The sequence below is a fragment of the Manacus candei genome, unplaced genomic scaffold, assembly GCF_025592945.1.
Source record: "Manacus candei isolate 608988 ecotype Guabito, Panama unplaced genomic scaffold, ASM2559294v1 h1tg000153l, whole genome shotgun sequence".
In the NCBI taxonomy this organism is placed as follows: Eukaryota; Metazoa; Chordata; class Aves; order Passeriformes; family Pipridae; genus Manacus; species Manacus candei.
In genome coordinates, this window is record NW_026138201.1 from 3,621,101 (window position 1) to 3,645,103 (window position 24,003).

General features: G+C 41.5%; 1 protein-coding gene across 3 annotated transcripts in view; it reads right to left on the reverse strand.

Annotated features, from left to right (window-relative positions):
• The window catches only part of ITPR2 (inositol 1,4,5-trisphosphate receptor type 2), a 241,673-nt gene that overhangs the window by 212,821 nt on the left and 4,849 nt on the right, over positions 1-24,003 (reverse strand). For all 3 annotated transcript variants that reach the window (XM_051772364.1, XM_051772363.1, XM_051772362.1), the window contains exon 2: positions 818-888. In XM_051772364.1, the coding sequence (XP_051628324.1) occupies positions 818-888 (71 nt within the window). The remainder of the gene's footprint in view (positions 1-817; positions 889-24,003) is intronic.

Sequence of the window (24,003 nt, forward strand, 5' to 3'; positions counted from 1 at the left end):
GCAGAATTTCAGTCTCTCAATGGTTTAAATGCCCCCTTTTTTTTTTTTTGCAATAATAGCATATACAGAAACACTGGGAATAAAATAATAAAGTTAAGAATGTCAGTGCAACCCCTCAAGATCATAGAAAGGTTTGGGATGGAAGGGACTTTAAAAATCATTTAAAATAAATACAAGCAGCCATGAAACTCATTGCCCTCCATAACTGGTGTGAATCCAAGCCCTTTTAAGCCAAAGGAGGTCTAGCAAGGCTCTGCTTTGGCACAGTTAAGAGTATTTTTTAGCACTCAAGTACAAACCACATGTTGTCAGTGCACTGTTATTTTTCCAACAAGCAGAACAGCAGAATTATCCAAATCTACAAGGTCAAGTTGAAAAAAAATCAGATACGGTTTTAAGCAAAAGCAAAACAAAAAGCTGACAAAAAATGTGGGGGTAGTCCTTCCAAAGGCTGTCTTATCTTTAAAAGAAATAAATAATCCAGCAGCACAAGTGGTTTTGGACCTCGCAAGCTTGTTTCCCATTTACAGCAGGAGCAGGGCTGGAGCAAAGAGTTTGTCACCCAGCCTTCAGTGTACAGAGCAGCAATCAACTATTGGACTACAAGAAAATTAGTCCCTTTCCCCATATTTTCCACCTGCCCCTCGTGCCTTGGCAAGTTTTGTATTTAGCTCTCAAAATCTGTCATTCACATTCCAGTTCGAAACTTCCCCAGCGTGCTCACAAACCATCTGGGAAGTCACACATCTGGTAAGGCTCAAGGAGTTGGAACATGAATCGATTGGTCATTAAAGAGAAATTATCCCCAGTTACTGACCTCTGAACTTCTTTGGAGGATTAGCAAGGTCACCAGCCTCTGGCTGAACCACACACCGGTCATCCACTAACCTAGAAAAACAAAAAGTTATTACATTCATTAAGACGTGTTTGACACCAGTGTATACAAATACAGAGACACCCCTGCCACAACACAGAGATAAAAACTTACACAGTTCTCTGATTTAATGCAAAAAATACCTTAGAGACTCTATTATTGAGTTACTAAGCATAACTAAGAAAAGAAAACTCTAAATTTTCCTTCAAGAGAGAGGATTTCTTCCACTGTACTAAACTGTGGCCTGTGTTTCAGATCCCACTTCATTTACAACCAGTGGAAGTCCCTTTTGTTATACCACATACACTGATGATACATGTAAAATTCTTGTTTTCCTTCATAAGAGCCCATTAACCCTCAATCAGAAACAGTTTGTTTTTCTGCAGTTGCCGGATTTTCTTCTTCACCATTTCCAATCTTTCCTCTGAGGAGGAATGCAGAATTAAGGTTCAGCTCCGATCAAAACTCCCAGGACAACATTTTCCTTTGCTAAAATGAATAAGCTTTACTTTAATCCACAGCAGAAAATCTAAATAACATATCTATTATATTTCTTGCAATATTTTAGAAGTTAAATAATAAAATTAAGAAGTATGAATTGTTAAACTTATCTCAGAACTTCCTAAACATAAATTCAGCTTCCTTTCAGGAAGCACCCTGTGAATAATTTGCCCGTTTCAAACAATTATTCAGGAAAATCATGTTTAAGGACATACTACTGTCCTGCCACTTCACAGCAAGAGTCTTAGCAGCACTTTTGTTGGAAATTGCCAGAAAAAGCACAATTTGGCCTGAGCCAAATTACACAATAGATGTTTTCACTTAAGCTGGTGAAGGCGGCTTTGCAACTAGGCACGAGTGCAGCAAGGCTGATCCCACAGCATGCCCATGAATTTTCCACCTCTACCAAGCTGACTAATGACAAATCACCCACTGTGGCTGCAGCTCCCCAGAAGCAGGAGCCAAAAACGACAAAGAATTTTGGAAATCAGCAGCTCCAACCTCAGAACATACTTGGACGCAAATGTGAGGTGTCAGCAAGGAAGGGGAATTGAAGAAACAATTCCAGGAGCAAGCAGGCAACTTTATGGAGTTGCATTTTTTCACAGTCTAGGTTAGACCAGGCTTAACAAGAACAAAGTGAGGTTTGGAAAGCAGGACTCAGAAAGAGTCAGTCCTGCAAGATGCCCTCTGTCCACGATCTAATGGGCCAAAGCTTTCTACAAACAGCATCTAAAACCTGGAGTCACACACAGGTGATTCTAAAGCATCACCTTACAGAAGCTTTGCCAAAGGATTTTAGTGCCAAGAAGTACTTCCCACTCTCAACAAAATCCCTCAGAGGCTTTCAGGATGAACCCATAAGGTTTGACCTCAAGTACTGTCAGGGTGGAGGACAACATGTTGAAAGCCAACCATAATTCACAAGGAACATCTTGCGTACCCTTGCGACAACTACAACCGTGGATGAAATGCAAAACTCTCATCATGGCATGTCGCTGTACCAAAAAGCATATAGAAAACAAGGTGTTGGTGCTGAGAACACCAACTGAGATCCTGCACACCCTGAGCCAGTCAGCTGCAGTGCTCAAACGTGCTGGCCTTTCAGAAAAGAGATGTGAAACAATTAATATCGATCACTCGCCTTCAAGCATTCTCTAAAGGCACAAAGATAAGGACCATAAATTACTTCTGTAGCCATCAGGAACCAAAGACATCAGACAACACAAAGGAGAAAGGAACTGCTGCTACTTTCATCCTGTAGACATTAAATGAGAGCACAGAAAATTTAACTGACATGTGGCAGGAGAGAGCAGGAACATCATCTCCTGAGCCTTTGCTCAGTGCCTCAGCTTCTCCCACCTCTGTTTCTTACAACACATGACAAAAAAATAAAGCATTGCTTTGTCCAGTTAGCCGTCTTCCAACAAATTAATCCCCAGAATTTCCACATAATGTCATTCATTCTGTATTCCAGCTGTATGACCTCCAAAGAGTTCAACAGCTGCTTGTTTACTATGGAGGTGCTTGTTACAATGCTGTAGCGAGAGCTGAGTTGCACATGATGCCAGACTTCAGCCTGCTCTGTAGATTGGAAGAGCAGAGGCTCTTCCAAACACAGCCCACTTCCTCTGATACACAATTCAAAATATTCAAATCCCACTTTTATTCCGAGCCAAAAGCAACTGTTGGTTTGCTCCTGAGGCCTGGTAGGTGGTTGCGTTAAACAATCAGCAATTCGAGACCTTTGTCACCTGCACACAAATCCATCTGAGATGTGTGAAACCAAATAACAGGCCTAGCTACAAAGGTCCTGGACATCTGTGGTGTCTGTCAGACCACAGCACAGCATGTTTTCAGATCACTCCCTTGCTGCTTTGCATAGGAGGCCAAAGTGCACCAGACTAGACTTCTGTGATAAAGGCAGGAATTACTGTATTATACCATCACATTTGCAAGCTATTTAAATACTAATCCAAATTATGACGCCAATATTCAAGCCATTTGACCATGATACCACCAGAGAAGCTTTGACAAACTTCAATTTGTTTAATTCTTGACCTGGACTGCAGACAATATTGCTTTGTGCTCTCCACTGTCATTCAGCACCTGGCTATACATGATTGTGTTTTAGTTCTTCATACACTGGCACATTCAAATCACAAAGGATTTCTCTGCACATGCATGATATGATTTTTAGCTGTGCAGGTTCTTCCCTGAGCACAATAAATACCTGGTTTATGCACAATGCCTCCAAGTAACTGTTGTAGTGCTGTGGTAATTAAGTTATACAGCAGTTCCCTGATGCCTCAGATAAATCATCAGGAAAGTCAAAGTGGTAATTCCAGCCCTGGACTTTATGCAGGGCCCTTCGTATTCACTAATTGCAGAATTAGAGTCTGAAAGTAACAACGTTCACCAGATTGCTCCTTGTAGATGCCCAGCCGTTGTCCCACTGAAGCCAGGGAAGTTTTTCCACTCCCTGCAGGGGAAGCAAGGGCAGCTCCTCATCATGATGCAATGCCCAGGAGTTAAGCTGTGCAGCTCCACAGAGTCAGCAGGGAAAAAGCCAAGGCAGCTTTCAACTCTCCATTACCATCATAGAATCCCAGAATGGGTCAGGCTGGAAGGGACCACAGTGGGGCATCTGGTCCCACCTCCCTGCTCCAGCAGGGTCATCCCAGAGCACATGGCGCAGGATTGTGTCCAGACGGTTCTGGAATATCCCCAGTGAGGGAGACTCCACACCCTCTCTGGGCAATCTGTTCAGTGCTCGGTCACTGCACAGCAAAGTTGTTCTTCCTCCTCTTCAGGTGGAACTTCCTGGGCATTAGCCGGGACAGTGCATCATATCCTGGGAAGTGGTCAAAGCACAGACCTCTAGAGTTCTGCACCTGTCTTCCTCTCCCTTCATTTGGTGGAGTTAAATCTGTCCCTTCTCCTCACATGCAAAGCCATTCAAGTCAGTAATGTCTCACAGCAATGCACTCCGTGGTGGCACCTGCGTAAATGCATTTACAAGCAGTTTCAAATGCAGTGCCTCTCATTTTTGTTGTTTCAGCAGGAAAGGACAGGATCAACTTCTCCCAAAACTATTCATCATTTGTATATTCAGAACTTGTCTAATACAAACAACTTCAGACTTCCCAGACAGCTTCTAACACTGCTCTGCTCCGTGGGCACTGGAAACAATAACTTGCAGTAATTCCCACTGAATCTTTCTGCCAGGTAGAGCAAGTTTATAGGGACTTGCACTGAAAGGAAAAAACAGAATGAATCTGTGAAGAACCAGTGGCGACTGGCTGTGAAAGCAGGAGTAAGGACAAAGTGATGGGAGGAGCAGGACTAAGTGGTATCAGTATAACTGATAAGGTATGTTGGCAGAAGAGTCTATAATGGTCCCTGGGTTTATAGGTATGAATCATATATGTTGGGGAAGTCTTCATGCCCTACAAGATCCCCTGATTGCCTAACACAGGTTTCTAGGAACTTGTCGATGTAGTGTAAGAGTCAAGGAACAGTTGTATAACCATAATCCTAGAAAGGTTGTTCACAACATTATTTCAGATTTACTACTGAGATACAGTGGCATTCTGAAAGAGCAAAAACCAGTGTAAGAAAAAAATAGGAAAGGAATTACGATGGGTTTCATGAATTTTAGGTCTCTCTCATAAGATGCTTTTTAGATTGTCAAAGAAAGCATCCTCAAAATATCATTTGTCCAAGCTTTGTGCCTTCAATTTTAAAAACACCATCCTGAGATGTGTTTTGTCTGTTCCTACTAACAGAATTTCTAGCCAAAATTCATAGTCAATATTATTAAGTAAAACACTACCTAAACAAACACACAAGGACACAGACTCTCTTACACATGTAACTACATATACGTGTGTGTGTGTGTTAACTTATTAAAAAATACAAGACCAGCTACTGATGTCTCACTATTACACATGGGGATGAGCAGAGTCAGGACTCTTTGCAGTATTGTACTATGGAGTACTGTACTCCTTAAAAAGCTGAATAAACTAAGCTAGAGGCAATGGCTTCAATCTAAGACACACACAGTTGTTCACCTTTTACTCTCTTTAAATTGAGAGTAGGGCCTTACAGCAGCAGGAAGAGGGGGAAAAGTGGATGACAGGTATCAGCAAGAGGAACTGGACAACATTTTAACTGCCAGCAGAGCCAAGCAACATCTTTGTCCAACATCAGTTTACAAATCAGGCTGAGGTTACATCCCAAAACCACATAACCTTGGCATCCCCTCATGGAGCAGCCCCCAAAACCTCCCTATTCTTGGTTCCTCAGACATCCCTTCCCACACACAACCTCCTCATCAGAAACACTTCTCCAGAGCTCCTGCCACCCAAGACACTTCTTCCCTTCCCACAAAGTCTCTCCTGTGCTCCAAACATCTCAGGAAGCACTGGGAAGAGAGCTGCTGGTCATGCCACTGAGAAACCAACCAATAACGAACAATAGGTTATTAAAATTTTGCTACCCTGGAAATCAAGTATCAAATACCTAAGTGCCAAAACAATCAGGTCCACCCAGTTCTTCTCCAAGTCCACCCACTTTTCATTTCACTGAGCCTCTTATCAGGCATCTAGATCAGCCCACTTCTTGTGTGCTTCAAGCAGTCTCCTGCCAAAAATCTACCTCACCCTTCCCAAAATGTGAGTTCACACTCCTTTTTGACTACCAGTCCTGTTTCAAGAGATTTACAGCTCTATGATTTAGCCCCACTATATGGAATTTGTCCTTTTTCCTGTCTCTTTGCAAAGCCAAAATTTTTCACCGTCACCTTATCACATCTGTGATCTTTCAGGGCCTCCTACATTAAGAAAATAAAAAGGATCTTCCTTGCACTTATAGCAGGGCTATTAAATCTCTGTACCATTTAGGAAGATTCCATGCTAAAAATCGCTTTTGATAAAAAGGAGGACCACAGTGAACAACATTTAAAGAACTGCTCTACATGCCAATGAAGTGCAGCAGCACAGAGAGAGACCAGAAAGTCTAATTCCTGCCTGCCCCAGATTTTAGCAACTTTATCCTTTCCTTTCTGAACAAATTTTAATTGCCACAAACACAAAGCTTCACACAGGTTGAAAGAAAAGAAGCTGTTAAATGAATACCCTTACTCTGGGAAAACAAAACTACATTAACAACTGCGCAAATAATTAGCCCTACATTTTTTTTTCCTTATCTGATGGTGCATTCACATATTCTTGTAACTGTACCTGCAGGTTTGCATGTCAGAGGGGGGAAAAATAAAAGCAGAGATTTTTCCTGTTCAATTAAGCAACCAGTTATAAATCCTGAATGTCACCTTGTTTTTCTTTTGTATTGTGTTATATCCAGTCAGGCTTTTAGCTTGCAAAAGCTTCTGTTCAGTAGAACTTGTTTATCCCTTTCCATAGTTATATTTACATTTAAAACATTGTGCGATTTCAATTAAATTATAAGAACTGAGCTAAAATAAAGGATTACGAAAGAATAAAATGTTATTTGGAGATTAAAAGGGGGGGAGAAAACACTGTTCTCAGATTTTAGTCTCAGTTTTGCAATTTTCTTGGACTGCATCACAGGTAAGCCATTCCTGCATGAGGAAAATGGTGCCGAGCTTGGCTTGGACATCCTCATTTTTGCCAAGGAAATAAACATTTGCACAGTATTTCAAGATCCTCACATCAATACAATACACATCAAGTCACTTTTCAGTGGTGCCAAGCACATCTATTTTCTGCTAGCAAAAGGGGACTGGGAAATGGTCACAGCTCCAGCATCTAAGAAGTGTTTCAACAAAGCTCTCAGGCACATGGTGGGATTCTTGGGGTGTCCTGTGCAGGACCAGGAGTTGGCCTCAACCTTATGGGTCCCTTCTGACTCCATGATTCCATGGGGAATTGGCAATGGGAGGAGGTGTGCCAGCCCATCCCACCCAGCTCGCTTCCCAGTCACACAAAGTCCTGCTACACTACTCCAAAATCCTGGTGCTCTGCTCCCAGGCGTGTTTTGGCTTCAGTCTGTCTCAGTGTCTCTGATAAACAAATTACATTCCCATAAATCCAAGGAAATGGCCCATTTCTTCCTTTGTTTCTTTCTTTTCTATTTTTTTTTAACATGAAAAGTAAGAGTCTGTCACACAGGGATGTTGCGAGAGCCTGAAGGCGTTTAATGGGAAAACACTTGACCAGGAAAACACTCTCTTGGACAAAGTTTGTATTAAGAAATTCTTTTAAAGCTAAAAAATGGAAAGGATAAAGTGAATATTAGGAAAGCTTTCTGAAGGCAGTAGTGGCTTGCAGAACACAGATTCACTAACACAATCACCTGGAACACTGGAAAATTTTTCCATTACTAACATTTTCTTTTTTGGGTGAAATCTTGGTTCTCTTTGAACTTACTGACAAAATTTCCACTGATGTCCCTCTGAGGCCAAGTTTTCACCCCAGTGATCCTACCTTCGCATGGGTGCACTGGGGGTGTGTGTGAAGTTTAAAGGAGCAGCATCAGCATCTCACACTGAATTGTCCTTCGTGAACCTTTTTAAATACAACTCACTTCTGTAGCTCTTCTACTTAATCCTTACTCCAGGTAGCTACAAATGAACACAAACACTGTGTAACAAGTCTAGGATTTGGCCCAGCACAAACAAAACGCTCACTTAGAAGTAAATCAGAAACTCAAGATTAAACATGTGACTTTCACTCTGCTTACAACTTTAACTCCAACTTACAATTACCCATAACAGGTCTGCAACTCAGCTCTCTCAGTGTAAAAAATGATGGATGAAGTAGAATTATTATGTATACTGATCTAACATACATTAGAAACACTGACAGTGCGAGCCTGCCATGAATTTTAGGCAAGTAGTTCACTAATCAGTCCCTATCAGACTGAGTAGCTTAAATTTCCATGGTACACAGTGACTTCAGGGAAGAGGTCACTGCTCCCAAAATCAAGTAGACAAGCAGAACTCATTACAGAGTTACCTATTCAGTCAGAGACAGCAAAGCTGAGTCAGCAGTAGAGAAAAAATAATCACAATCAAAAGAAATTCTATGTGTGGTTTGCACCAGAATTTGTGCGTTTTTTCTCTCAGCTTTGCCTATACCTACATCACGTATATTAGTGAATGGTCACTTGAAAGGAAGGCTTGAAGAATAATATGCTAATAAAGGGAGTCAGAAAGGCTGAATTTTTCACTGTTAACAGCATTTAATGAAACCAGAGAGAAAGGTTTACCCAGAAGAACGCTGCTGAGAAACGCCAGTATCTGTCTAGTGATCAAAAAGTGACTTCATCCCTGAAAATGGTAATGAAGGCAGTCACACCTACTCATCAAAACAGCACCACTTACCGTGGAAAGGAATCATAAGCAAAAGGAGAGAATTAGGAAACTTTGTTGAAACAGCACAATGTAAAAATATTGTTGCTTAAGCAGACAAAACAGCCCCAAATGCTTCTGTAAGGTCTGTAAAAAACATTTACAATTTCTGGGACAACAACAGAGTCAAATATATACATACCCAAGCAGGTACATACACAAATATGTACACACATTATCAACCCTACAAACACAAGCTAGAACATAAATCCTGGAAAACAAGCTAAGTTCCTTCGCCATTTTGTAACACAAACAGTGACAATTCACGTCACCCTACGTAAAAATGCGCATGGAAAACATGGCTTGATCAAAATGCTGATATTTTCCCCATTTTGCAGTGTTTATTTCACACAGGAACAGCAAAATTTACATGCCTAATTTTTTGCTTAGCTTTAAAAAAAAGGTTCCCTCTTTTAGATAATACAAATACCAAACCACTCCATATTACAAACTGTTATATATCAGGATAACAAATGAAGGAAGGCTTTCCAATGGTGACAAGTCCCAATCCAGTGTGAACATGTGGAATTCCACGGAAATTAGTCAAACAGCCCTTTTCTACAGCAACAAAGCACCTGATCCAGTGCTTTTGATATCCTTTGAGTACCTTCCTTTAGAGACCATCTTCAAGGCCAGCCACACTCATGCAACACATCTTGAGCCCCCACCAGCCATGGCCCCCTTCCACATGGTGTTTTTATATCCTAGAACCAGGGACAAACCCAGGCTTTCCACCAGGAACACAAACCTTTCCTGACCACTCTCTTGCCCAGGCAGTGCTCCAGAATTATGGCGCTGCCTGGATTTGCTTCCAGATAAAGGGAGGCAGCTCTCAGTTTAACAGCATAACCACCACCAAGCTCCCAAAATCCTGCTGCTGGTTTACTTCTGCCTCCAGGGACAATGACCTTGATTTGCAGGAATTCCCTGAACAAGGTCTGCTCACCCTTTGATAGGTGTCCAGCTCTCACCGATGGTAATGGGAATTGTGCACAGCTATTAAAGGATAATAAGAGATACCTTCACACCAACATCTGCTCCAGTTCTCTCAACAAAGGGTTTTATTATTTTTATTTTCATTTAGCAACAATAAATGTTTACAAATTTGAGCAAAAATACCTGGCTCAGCTGCAACTCCTCTTTGCTTTTCTGTTTCTTGTGAAGCAAGTTAAAAAAAAACACCTTCCAAACAAAAACCAGCTGAGAAATTACAGTGACTTTACTACTTGTTTTTAAACCGAGCAGAGCCAGTTTCCTACTGGGAGAGATCATTCTGGGAGCTGTTCCAGGTTCTCTCAGAGCTGCTTTCCCAGTTGCTGGGAGCAGCTCTTCGGTGTAGGTGTGGCAAGAGGCTCCAACCTGCACACACTTGCACAGAGCAGCAACCTGAAGAGGAAATGCTCCTTCCACAGTGGAAGGAGTTGGGAAGCACGAGAGTCAAGAAAAAGCAGGATGCGGCAAAGTAACGATTTCTGTGCAGCTCAGTGGGCATGAAGGTAAAGGTGGAAAAAGAGCCCACACGCTGCTGTGCTCCTTGTGTGAACTTCCCAGAAGTAGCATTTTGAAGTGAGAAAATGACATAATAAGCAGGTTCACACCCCAAAACTGCTTCAGATCTTTCTCAGAATACAGGATGTTGCATCCCAGCACGCCAGAGTACATGTTAATTTATTAATACAGATGTAGCAGAACATTTTTTGGCCCACCTGTGCCCTCAGCAGTGACTCTGCTGAGCCCCACAGAGTGCTGTCAGCTATATCACCCAACAAGGTGTGTCTTAACAACAAGCTCTGCTCCAAAGAAATGAGTTTGGCCTTTTACTTTCAGGCCCTCCAGTCTGGCAGCATTCTTTTCAGGTGAAGGAAGTGCTTCCAGGTCTCCTCGCACAGTTTATCCCAACATCGCAACAAGGGGAAAAAAACGCCTGCAAATAATCACTTTCTGCTTGGAGAACTGGAGTCTTTTATCACTTACATACATTTACTGGGAGTTAACTGGCAGAGAAACAAAGAAATCTCGTTTTCTAGAGAAGCCTGCACTCGGTGATATGATAAGTGGAACAATGATATCCACTTCATTTTTCCTTTAAATTGCTGTACACACACTTATTAACACTCATGCTACAAAGTCCATAAAATCCGTGGGTTTAAACATGCAGGTTGTGTTTTACCTGGGAAAAAGGAGCATGGTTCCTCTTTCTGGATCAGACAAACATAATCCAGGCATACACAACGCACCTTCTCCCTCCTGTGCCAAAGTATATATCCCATAAAGCAAAGGCAAACCAGCTCCAAGGTTACACCTAACTCGTGTTGCAAAAGTTTTTCAAGTCAAAGCAATCAACTGTAGAAGAACTGCGATGATATCACAGATTTTATCCCAAATATTGTGATTTTCAGTATCTTTCCTATTGTTGTGCTTCCTGATGCTGTATTAATATCTATTAAAAGCCCCTCTGCTTTCACTGAGGAGGAAAAGAGTGTTCCTTGTTGTCACCATTGCCCAGAGAAATCAGAAAAATGGTCTCCAGCTCTCAAAGTCAGAAGACCAGGAGAACAAATGCATGCATGATTACTCTTTTAACATCTCACCATTTTTCAAACCCCTCTCTTTTGTTTCTGGGGGATCTGACTCATAATTTTCAGAAGCAAACAGGAAGCACTGCAGACATCTCAAAGTATTTCCTTTCTCCACCCTCCCACCCACCCCTTTTGTCTTTAACTTGATTTTTGGACACTTTTATTATTCCTTTTGCTAATCAGCAGTGAAATAGCACTTCTTCACACCAGCTCCAGCGTGTCAAGGTGCGGGAGACCAGCTTTTGCCCAAATCAAAGGGAGAGGTGCCCTTCATCTCCTCACAGGACAAAGCAGGGCTTTCACTGCCTGAGGAAGGCCCCCGGGGCTGGCAGAGGCAGGAACCAGCTGTGAGAAGTTCAGGTGCTGGACACGATCCTTGCTCAGCACCTCCCCACAAGAGAGTCCCACCAAGTGGGACCTGCAGGGGAGAAACAGGATGAAGAAGTGTTGGAAGGTAATGTGCCGGGAAAGCCTTTTTACCTCACTCTGTTTATTGCAGCGTTTCCTTTCATTGTATACATGGGAAAAAAATAACATTTCCCCTTCTCCATTCACCAGCAGGACCTGTCACAGCACTGGGCAAGCAGCTGCCTGGTGCAGGCTGGGCAGGAGGCATGGCACAGGGGGAGCCTTGGGATCGGCTCCTCCACACCCAGAGCAGAGCCCTGGCTGCAACAGTAGGGGTTTTTAGCTTGTTTTTTAGTTTGTCCTGCTACAGCCAGAAGTTTTTGATGCCCACAGGCATCCAGCACATGCCTTCAAGCAAGAGGTGCATGGGGAAGGGACAAAATCTGATTTTGTGAGACAGGCTGGCAGGGGGATGGCACAGCAACAGGGCTCCAAGGCCTCGGGGAGGTGAGGTACGAGTGAGGAGGGAGAAAAACAATACGAGTAGAAAAGAAAGGACCTCGTTGGAAGAAGACCATGCAGATACCATGAGGGACTGGAGCAAGGTGAGAACGTGGTGGGTGATGAAGTAAGTAGCCATGGTTACTTACTCCTACATGACCAAGTGGTAGGGACCATGGAAACAACAGATGCAACAGAAATCCCTGTTTCCCTTTTCAGAGATGTCAGCTCTCTTAGGCCACTTCTTTTTATTTTCCTCATGGGAAAATTGTAAGTAAACGGGATACATTTTAGCAGCTCCTCCCAGAAAGAACATGTTCCACCTTTCAGGGTACTTGGTGTATTCCACCTCTTTGTGTCAGTGTAAGGTTTTAAATGCAGTTACAGGTAAGCCTGAGATCCTGAGGTTTATATCCCTGCCACCTTGGATCCCATAGTGACTGTCTACTTCACACTTTCTCTGCAAGGGGAACCTGGACACAAAAGAAAAAAAAGCACACCAAAGTTCACATCTAGTTTCAAGTCAAACAAACTACTTGGTGTGCACAGCCCCCCTTTAAAAAGTTCTAATCTAATATTGTGCAATAATATTCAGCCCAGTAAAACTATTCAAAGCTTTTCCTTATCACTCCACAACCCTCTTGGACACATTATCACAAGAAGTTAACCCGCTGCCTGGCACATTAAGATTAAAAACATACCGGCTGCCTCAGCTCCTATTCCCTATTCATTTGTGCATAGTAAATAATACTCCACAGCTATAAGCTGATCTGAAAAGATAGTCCAGCACCCCACCCAAAAATCAGCTTGGTTTTTATCACCTTCCCAGATTTTATGACATAATCCAAAAGCCAATTGACTATCTCCGTGGTGCAGCTCTGAGGACCTTCCTTACATAGTTCTTTTTCCAAGTCAAACAGCCCCACACTGTCTGGGATAATCTCATCCACTCACATAAACAATTGGTCTGATATATTTTGATTAAAACTTCCGTTTCAGAGGACATTGAGACACTCCAGCCTGAGTGGCAGAAGATCTGGCCTCCTGCTAAAACTGACAGGCTCTTCCCAAGCTTTTTCTCTGACTGGGAATTGCAGCTGCAGCCTTGCCCCACATCTCTCTCTGAAGTAGAGTTCTCCACTGTTACCTGACTTGTCACATGGAAATAAAACAGCCTCCCTGGCACTCTTCTGAGTTACAAGACTCATAGATCACAACATTCAATAAAAAGATTAAGTTGACCCAAATCCAGCCCAGGGCAAAAGTAAACATTACTCTGGCTTACTCATTTCATGTTACAACCTTTCACAGCCTGAGGGTCTCTGAGCAACAGTCAACTCTGTTAGCACAAATCATCTATTCAATTGTTAGAGTATATTAACTCCTGTTGCTTAGAGAGGGCTAAGAAGCACTCATAGAAACTGTTTGGATGCTGAACAGTGACATGAGGCCACTGATAAAAAATAGCCTTCAGAGTAAATGCATATCCACAGCCTCAGCGGTTTGAAAAACTATTCACCAAAGCAAAAGGCACAATAATCTGATACCACAGTTAACTCACATATAAATGCCTCCATCAGCACAGTGCCCTAAATAAGACCTCAGAAGTTAACTGCTCTCTTCTGATCCATTAAGATAGATATAGATATTGGTTGAGCCTAAATAGATAATATTTCTTAGCAAAATTGAAGCAGAGACAAGGATTTATTGCACTGCATGTATGTGCTTCTTGACACTCTGGTAACTTAAAAGGATTACAAATTGCTCCTGCACCTCACAGTGTGCAGTTCATCTGGTTGGTCTGCAGCTTCGTGTCAGCAATTATGTGAATTGGAAATGAGCTCGAGCCTTTGTTGTTTCCTCTTCTCTAACCTTTAATCTGAAGGAGTTTTAGAACATGTTTTTGTTTATTTTTACCTTTCAAGTTTAATTTTTTTTCATAGGAAATGAGCACCGAAAATAACTATTTGTTTGTGTATAAAGCTCTGTGTTTATACAACAGAAAAGCTTGTATCTAACTTGTCATCTTGAAATTGGAGAAAAAAAGTATCACAGCACTTAATTCACCAAAGTTATGCCTTGGCTCCTGCCAACTAACTTTGCAGAGATCTTGTCAGAGCTGTGGAGCAGACTTTCAATTGGCATGTGGATCAGCTTCTCTGTTGACTTACCCTGGCAACACAGTGCCCAGAAAACAGCTGACCAGCATGAGCTCAGTTCTCCATCTGCAAGGGATGGCACAAATATCCCACTTCCCCTCCTTTCAACAGTACAAGATGCAAAATGAAACTTCACAGCACCCCCAGAAACCGCCCTCTGGCCAAGACCCACTTGAAAGCAGTTGCTCCTGCATTAGAGCTGATAAATCAGAAATTCAAACACACAGAAATTTATCTGGACACCCATGTGCCAGTTTAAGGTGGGAACACCAGCCTCCAAATGGAAAATCCATCATCTCCAGAGCACAAAGAGCCACCAGCCAGCTGGGGAAGTGTTAAACCTGTCCACTGCCTCTCCTGTGTTTGGCCTTTACAGAAAGGATCTCACCGTCATTGGATCTACACTATTATAATGAACATATCAGTCCCTTCCAGAAAATCTTTAGTCCCTTCACATTCATGGTCTATCTGAAAAGATCAGTCTAGGGAGTGGGTAGTGGTGGAGTCATCAAATTCCTGACTTAAATCCCCAATACAGGCAAAGATGAGAGACTCTCTTCCTTCCTGCAAACTAACAGGAAACCAAAACTCATTGGCATCCCGAGACTCAGAATCACTTAATTTTCCAAACTCCCCTAGAAGCAGAAACTGTGAAAAAGACTGTTTAGTGATAACAGATAATCACTTGTGATCTGTTTGAGTTGTGTGGACCCTTTACAGTTCAAATTTCCCCTTTGACATCCTGCCACCAACCACACAAACTGCAAGTGCTGTGGCAGAAGTGTCAGTGGTACAAAATGTCCCCTGCAGGGTGTCACTGCCAGCACAAACCACTCCTTCAGAATGCCAGAGCTTGGTAACAGAGACAAACAGGTTTCCAGTTCCTCCACAAGGAGATGAAATGCTGTAAACAATGGACCACAGTGAACCCGCTCAGCCTGGAAGAGATCCCAACACACTTCACTGAATGCATAGGAAAATCCTCCTCTCTCTTCTCCTCAACAAAATAACCTGCTTCATTTCACTCAGAATTATTCCCCATAAAATTATTCTCCATTTTATATGGAGCAGACTGAGAACTTATGGAAGATATTTAAGGTCCAGCTTACAAAATACATCCATATTTCTTCTGTCTGTAAAAGTCAGGGAGAAAAAAACCTGCCTCTGTTTTTCAATAGAAATAATGAGTGTCTTCAGCAATCCCTAGAAAACAGGGAATCAGGTCTGATTCCTCAAACCACCATCACATCAAACCAATCAAAACCAGCCAGAACATGGAAATTCCAGAACTCCTCCAACAGGAAACATCACCCACCAACCTAGATACCCACATCCAAGGTGTAGATTCCACTCTGACAGCATTTGAAGATACTTGACGACATTTCAGCACTCGGGCAAGTCTGGGAATACAACAACTTCGTTATCCTCAGTGGACTGAAGTGATTGGAAAGAAGAGTTGACAGGATATTTTCAGTTCTTTCAGGCTAAAGGGATAAAATTTCTTTAGTTCTTCTGTGACCTCTGCTAAAGCAAGATAATAGATGAAAAGCAGCTACTGAAAAGGTGCTCTTTGACCTCAGCTTGCTGGAAATGTTCATTCTTTGGTCTGGACACGAACTCGGTTTCTTTAGTCCATGCACTTGTCACTACAAGGGCAGACTATTTTAACACATAGATCTCTATGTAACTACATAAAAAAGGAGGCACAAAGTGCAGTTGGGGCTAAATTCTCCTTGATTCACTATGTCTCACTCACATCCAGTCAATTCCTGGACTTCATAAGCTTTTCCTGTAATAGTGCATCCAAGAGAGATTCATGTTCCCAAACAGGCTCAAACAAGCTTTTCCATTCTAGTGTTTGATCCTCTACACAGTCCACATCCCACCAAAATTCCTTTATAATACAGATATTTGCTTTATACTGAAACAAAATAACTTCTGGAGTATAATTCATACTCTCATCCACTTCTGCTTTAAATTCCTCAAAAGCAATGGGACATAGTGCCCTAATTTCCTTGAATCTATAAAATAAGACAGTTGAAAGGAATAATTATGGATTCATACCTTCCCCACACCCATCAGCCTGGGTGCCTGTGGGCACACTGAGAGAGGAAACCTGCAGTCTCAAAGACTTAGTGAAATACTCGGAATTAAAATTTTCCTTTGATACATTGATGGATCTTAGTCTTGTTTCTAAACCTACAAGAATCACTCAGCCAAGTCTCTCCTATTTGAAGTGCCCTTTGGTGCCCGACTCCACAAGCACCAGGAGATTTTGGGAAATAAATCACCACTATGTCACAGAACTATCAATTCTCTTGGAGAAAAAAAGCTCAGCTCTTCAGCAACACACACAAGTGCTGCCCCCACAAAACGCTGTTGCATTGGGGCTCTGTCTCTTTTATCTATCTTGCAAACATCACATTTCCTGCCCCGTTTTCCACATCCTGCTCACACATCACTAAATCAGACGGTTTTTAAATGACTCTCACAGCCCCTCAAATTTCAGCAGTTTCAAAGCCACACTACAATTTCTGAATGAATAGAACCACCTGCGCACCATCTCATTTCTAAATTCCAAGTTTGCCTGACATGACCAGAAAACATTGATGTTGCCACTCTGAGGGGATGCTACACATTCTTTTTGGCTGCTCTGAAGTCCATTCCAGGAAAATACATCGGTCAAGTGAATGATTCAGGGGGGTTTGCATCTTATTCAGGATGTTTTGCAAGTTAGGAGAAGGCAAGAAAAAAGCAATGCCTTTTTCAGCAGAGTCATTCCTTGAAATAATTCTTTGATCTTCTGCCTAAGGCAATATCTGCAAGAGTTCATTTGGGTGAGGCATCAAGGTCATCCTGCTGCTCCCAGATCTCTGAGCACCTGAGAGCTGGAAGAACAGCCCTATTAATTCCTACGACTAAACGCTCAGCTGCTCTCAAGGTGCCTCAGCATAGTCCTGACCTCATACTTCTTCCTCAGACAAATTAAAATGAAAATGTCTGAAATTTTAAGCACCAATAGAAGTTGTCCCCAAGTAGTTTAAAAATTATATTTTGTCACCTTCTCAAGTCCCCTTTGTCTTTTCATACTTATATTTCCACACCTGGATAACCAATCTGCAAGTTCATTTCTAAAGTCAAGCCTGTGCTAAGGCTCAAACACAAAGAAACCCAAAGCTTTCCTCACCTATATTTTGAGGAAAAACAGATCAGGACCATAGCAAATATATTTTTTACCAGCTCAGTGACCCTACCTTGCTGTTTGAGAGAGGGTAAATTGCTTGCTCTTTCCCAGACAGTTTTTAATTGCTGCCCATGAAAGGTTTCACTTTCACCTGCAAATCATTATTCAAAGTGTCACTAGGAAACTTTTTTCCTTTGACTCCTACGGATGCACCCAGTTCTTTTTTCAGATGGCATTTTCATTATTGCTTTATTTCCACCTGCAAGGCTCCCAGCTCTTGTATTAGAAACCATACCAATTCTCTCTGGTCTCTTTTGAGGGTCCATATTATTTCTTGCACCACAGCTTCACATGTAATACCAGTCCCAAATTTCCATTTTGGAGGTCGGATCCATCCCAGGATACCCTATTATCATTAGTCACAGGCAATTATGTCAGTTCTGGAGACATAAAGGCTGTTTCTGCTATAAATAAAAGTTTGAGATGGCTCCAGGTATTTCCTTGATCATTTATTCGGAAATAATTTTATAGAATCATTTAGGTTGGAAAATAACTTTAAGATCACCAACCAAATCCAAGGATTTGTGAATTCTTATTTTCCTGGACAGAGGACAAACCAAACAGCCAGAGTTTCTTTGATAACAGTTTTCAAGGAGAAGAGTGCTCAGCAGCACACTCATTTTTATTGCCCTTGGGTCATCATATCAGATTTTTCTCTGGCTCTGACTGAGGTTTTTGTCTTATCCTCTCTGTACTCATTTAGACCCTTTTAGCTTGCCCTGATGATGCTGAATTTCTTTCTAAAAAGTTTCTTGGATAGCAGGACTCAGTTTTTCCTCAGGCTTTACCAAGTGTATGTGCTTTGGGTGATGATTGCCATTCTTTCAGTGATCTGGCTGCAGAAAGGAGGAAGGATTTTCTCTCTCACCCCCATTACAAATGAAGAACATTAATAATTGTATTTATCACTGTCAAAGAGGTTCCACCCAACATTTGAGCATAAACAAGTGTAAAACTCTCTTCAGCACACTTTTTTCTTGTCATGATAAGCCACATTCTGCATCTTTAGATGCATCCTTAAGATAAAACAACTTTTGATACATGGAAACTTTAATAAACTAACTAGCTTTGTCACAACTGCCTTGCTCCCATGAGATAAACCGATATAAAACAATTTATGCATTGAACAGCTTAGTAGATCAACACTTACAAAAAGAGTACTGACCCAGAACTTGGAGTCTTTAGTTATTTTCCACAATTTGTCAACAACCTTGTGCAAGTCTTTTGTGTCCCACCCTTTAATCCAGTATTTCCTCTTAAACATACTTTAGATCCATGGTTGATAACTCAAACCAGCACTGTCCCACTTCCAGCTCAAGTAAAGTAATTCCATTAGGAGCAGCCTAATCACAGGAGGGAGTTTAATCTGACATGGAAAGGAAATGGACCAGGTGAAACCAAGTTTGACTCCACAGTGTGGCCTCAAATGAGCTGGTACAACCAAACTTCCCATGCAAATGGCTTTGCTATATCCTAGATATTCCAGGGGGGTTGCAACATTAATTGGTCCTTACATTCAGTGGCAGAAAAACCTGTTCAACTACAAAAGTTAATACAGACAAGAATTATTGCCTGCTAGGTCCTGACCTTGTTTTGTTTCAGCAAGAGAAGCCATTGCTGACACAAACCTCTGACCCAAACCCTGCAGCTGCCCAGAGGACACAGCAGTGCCCTCTCTGAGGAGCCTCTGAAAGGTCTCATGACCAAATCCTATCAATCTTTTAGTATCCCTGAAGATCCAGCCAAGGAAGTAGAAATCTTAACTTGGCTTCTATTCAACAGGTTATTAAAACTGCCTCATGATATATTTGCAACTTAAACCTACAAATTTGCAGGTGTAGGACCTACATTTCAGATCACTTATACAGGAAATAATGTCATGAGACTTAGTTACTTTTTCTGAGTAAAATAATCTATAATATCATAGAATGGCCTGGGTTGGAAGGGACCCTAAAAATCATCTCATTCCAACCCCTTGCCATGGGCAGGGACACCTTCCACTAGACCAGGTTGCTCAGAGCCCCATCCAACCTGGCCTTCAACACTTCCAGGGATGGGGCAGCCACAGCTCCTCTGGGCAACCTGTGCCAGGGCCTCACCACCCTCACAGGGAAGCATTTCTCCCTAATATCCAATCTAAACCTACTGTCTGTCAGTTTGAAGCCATTCCCCCCTGTCCTGTCACTCCAGGCCATTGGAAATAGTCTCTTTCCATCTTCCTTGTGGGCTCCCTTCAGGTCCTGGAAGGCCACAATCAGGTCACCCCAAAGTCTTCTCTTCTCCAGGCTGGACAATCCCAACTCTCTCAGCCTTTCCTCCCAGCAGAGCTGCTCCATCCTTTCAATCAACTTGGCCAGCCTGACATACAAATAAACTGTTACGTCCTCACCGCCTAAAAAAAAATTCCTCTTAACTTTCTGTATGTTATTTTGTATTTTTATCCTTTAAAGGCAAGAATTTTTTTTCTGTATACTAATATTCTTTATAAATAACATGCTATGATGATATGTAAGGATATCTACAAAGATAACTGAAAATCTTGAGACTTGGACTTCCTGTGTTTACTGCAATAACTTCAGTGTCTTTAAAGCAACCTAAAGTCCAAAACAATTCTACATCAGTTCATTACTTACGAAATCTGTTTGACAGTAAAGCTTGACTTACTGAGTTCTGCCTTCAACCTGAGAAGCATTACAGAGATGGCCCTACCTGATTTTTACATCAGCGAGCCTGATGTAAAACCTCATTTTAGAATATCAAAATTCCACAAAACTCTCCACCTAAGCCTGACTTTTCATCTCTCTGTAAAGAGCCAAGCTTGCTGGGCCCTGTCAAATTTGGGTGAGGAGTGAAGCCTATGGATTGGCACCCTCAGGCTGGTATTAAGTCCACCTTGGCAAAAGGTGATAACCTCAATAAATTGTCCAAAATATCAGAGAAAATACTACTAACAGGCACTTAATCTCTTTCACTCCATGCAGTTCGTTAGGCTGGGGTTTTTTTAATGAAGAATTTAAAAAAAAAAATAAATTTTTAAGTAGCCTTAAACTTTTATTCTTAGATGGGAAGAATGGACCTTGCTTAGTGATGCATTTGAACATTTTTCAGCATTCAAAACTGCACAAAGATCTGCTCTCTGTTTTCAAAAGCAATATCCAGTCTTTCCTAATCCATTCATTTTGTTTCCTCTCTTTATTTATTGTTTCTGAACAACAAAAAGACACGAGCCAGACTGAAAAGGTGACTAAGAACATTTTAGCAAAGCACACCACTGTTCCTGTTACCCGGAACAACTGGGGGGCCTGTCAGAAATCTAAGTCCAGCTAAATGTAAAACAAAACCAACCAGGTCATGCAAAAAGCACTGCTTGGGGTCTCAAGTACTCACGTACCATTAGTTAGGCCCCCCTACCTGCAAAGCACACACTTTGATTTTAAGTTAATGGAAGAAAATTACTACTAAACTCAGGGCACTTCTTACATTTCATTAGTGACCATTCTGGTTTTCAAGCTTTTCTCCATGAGGGAGTTTTCAGCTGCCCCTGCAACACTGATTAACTTGTGTGTGTCAAGTGCAGGGAATAAAAAAGCTGTTTGAAATTCAAACAAGCTCCTAAAAGGGAATCAAGATAAGAAGTCCAAGCATTGGATCACAACAAGTTTCTGTATTTTGAGATTCATATAAAAAGCCTCGTTTCAGGGTTTGTTTGTTGATTTTCTTTTAAATGACATTGATTTTTATCTGCTGGCGGTCAAAGAATATAAACTTGATTACTGGTTTTAATACCAATTCTTGGTACAGAGAAGAGCTGTAGCCAACTTAGTATCAAATGGTAACAACCACACTTGGATATGCCCTTCCAGCCTCCTTCCACCAAGTATTTCCATATAAATTTCAACTATATGTCTTCACTCATGCAGCAGCAACAACCTAAAGAGACATTTCAAAAGAATTGCCCAAACTGTATTACATAGGAATTACCAAGTACTAAATCCATTTTATATAACTTTTGTATTACAAAAGGTCCCATAGGCAACCTTAAAAACTCCAATTTCTTTCTACAGAAACTGAACCTTCACCTCAGGCATTCTCCTGGAGAAGGTGATATAATTCTGCATTTTCCTAAACAACACCAAAAACCCTTGGAACAAAAAAAAAATCAACAGGTATTCAAATGTTTGAGACCACAGCAGCCTTAGCACAAGACTCAAACATCTGAAAAATCAAAGTACACAGAGAGTCACAAAATCAGCACTAGCTGAGCAGCAAGACCAGTCCTGACACAACCTTTTGGTTTCCACAGCCAAAACAGCCCCTCAAAACCTCCACCAGTACCTAATATAGGACATGAATAACAAGTCCATTTTAACCCTGCTTTTTTGTTTAACTCTTTTCCCAATTTTGCAGCAAAAACTTACCTTGCTAGAATGCAATTCCCTGGTTTAAGTTTGTTTCATATTTGAGGTGAACTGAGGTAGTGAAAACAGAAGTTACTTTTACTTCTCTAGAGAGAGGGAACACAAAGCTGCTGGACAACTGAGGCTTCCCTGTGACCCCCCAGGAAAGGAAGCTGGAAATCCTGGGAACTAGGATTCACTTCCCACACAGCTGCAGGCCCAAAGCATCGAGGTTTAGCATCATAAACAGAATTTACATCAGGAAGTGTTTACACATCTTCATAGTGGTGGAAGGATTGATTCAAGTAATTAGATGGAATTAGACTTACAAATAATCAATGGAAGTTTAAAAGAATCAGTCACAAGGGAATTATGTCCTTTTAACATAATTAAAATATGCACCTCTGATTAAGTGGCAAAACACAACACACACGAGGTAAAAAAGCAAAATCCCGAATGACCATTCATTTTCCTTCCTCCAGTTTTGCCATAAATATTCCTTATCAAGTACATCATACAAGAAGTAACAGACCTTTCAAAGCAAGCAAAAACCAGACTTTCAAGTGCAGTAAATCCACATGCAGAGGACACAGCTCGGTGTTACTGCTCAACAAACAGGCTCAGGCTTCAGCCGAGTAGCAGCCGCCGCCTGCACCTCGAACAGCGAAGGGTTTCAAACGCTGGCTGAGCAAAGGTTCAGGAGCTTCTTGGGAAATCATATTCCAGGCTGGGGAAGTCAAAGATTGACCTGACTCTTTCCTCTGTGGTACCTTTAAAATACAGGGTAGTCGTGATTTCTAACAGCACCAAGAACCACGTCAAGACTGGTTTAGTTTAGTTAGTCCTCTCATTACGTAAAAGGAAGTTAAAATAAGACTTTAAGTCATGCAGGTCAAACAATCTCCCCTGTCTTTCCTGACTACTCCCCACATTACCCATAGCCCAGCCGAGAACTTGTAGTATGTCTTATCTCAATTCAAAATTCCTCTCTTATTTCCATTACTACCACACAGCTTACAGGTAAACTCCCTCCTGCATTAATCAATCAATTCTTTCCCTAACCCCAATTTTCTCCCCAGTTCTGCTCAATAACGAGCTCTCGCACCAAGGATATTCCATTTTAGCACACAGACTCATAAATCATAACACTGTAATTAAGTCTAATGCTTTTTTCCCCTCACACCCAGGTTAGGCTCTGTGTATAAGGAAAACTTCAGAAACAAGTCTGAGCCCTCCGGGGCTCATTACTCGCTGCATTCCCGTAAGGCTGCTTTGTGGAAAGCTTTGTCTCATTGTTTATTTAAGGATGGCACTGTTGTTACAACATTTGAAACTGAGCATCAAAATAAAGGCTGTTACAAATGGCAAAGCTGGAGACGTGCCTAATTGCTAGTGAGAGTGGATAATTACAGAGGATATAAGCTTTGATATATGTACTGCATGGCAAGGTATGCAAGATATAGGGCTGTATTTATGTGTCTACATCTCCACTTACACGGCATTTATTGTAAGATCAATGAAAGTGTTTAATAATGCATCTAATATAGCTTATGCTTTACAAAGTTATCACAGAAAAGCAATACCCCACACAGCTGAAAAGTGTACATTAGCATATATTCAAAGTAGCTGGAGGGTTCAGAGCAGGGCTGCTACATCAGAAAGACAACCAAAAGAACATATTCCCGAAAATGCCAAACCTACACAGTATTTAAAAAAAATTACACACAATCAAAACTGTCAAATCTCATTGGTACCGTTAGTCTGGAGGATAAAGTACCTAGGAAACAAAACCTACAAGTACTTTTGCCCACAGAAAAGCTGAAATGCATCTTCCCTTCCCTCTTCCAGGTATTATTTGATTCTACATATACCAGAACTAAATTATGAGTAACTCTAGTTATGCCACTCTCACTTTCTTCAGGCTTTTTTATTCTTTCCTGACTAATTACCTTTTTTCAGCTGGGACATGAAAGAAAAATTTGCTATTAATTAAAGGATGGATACTCT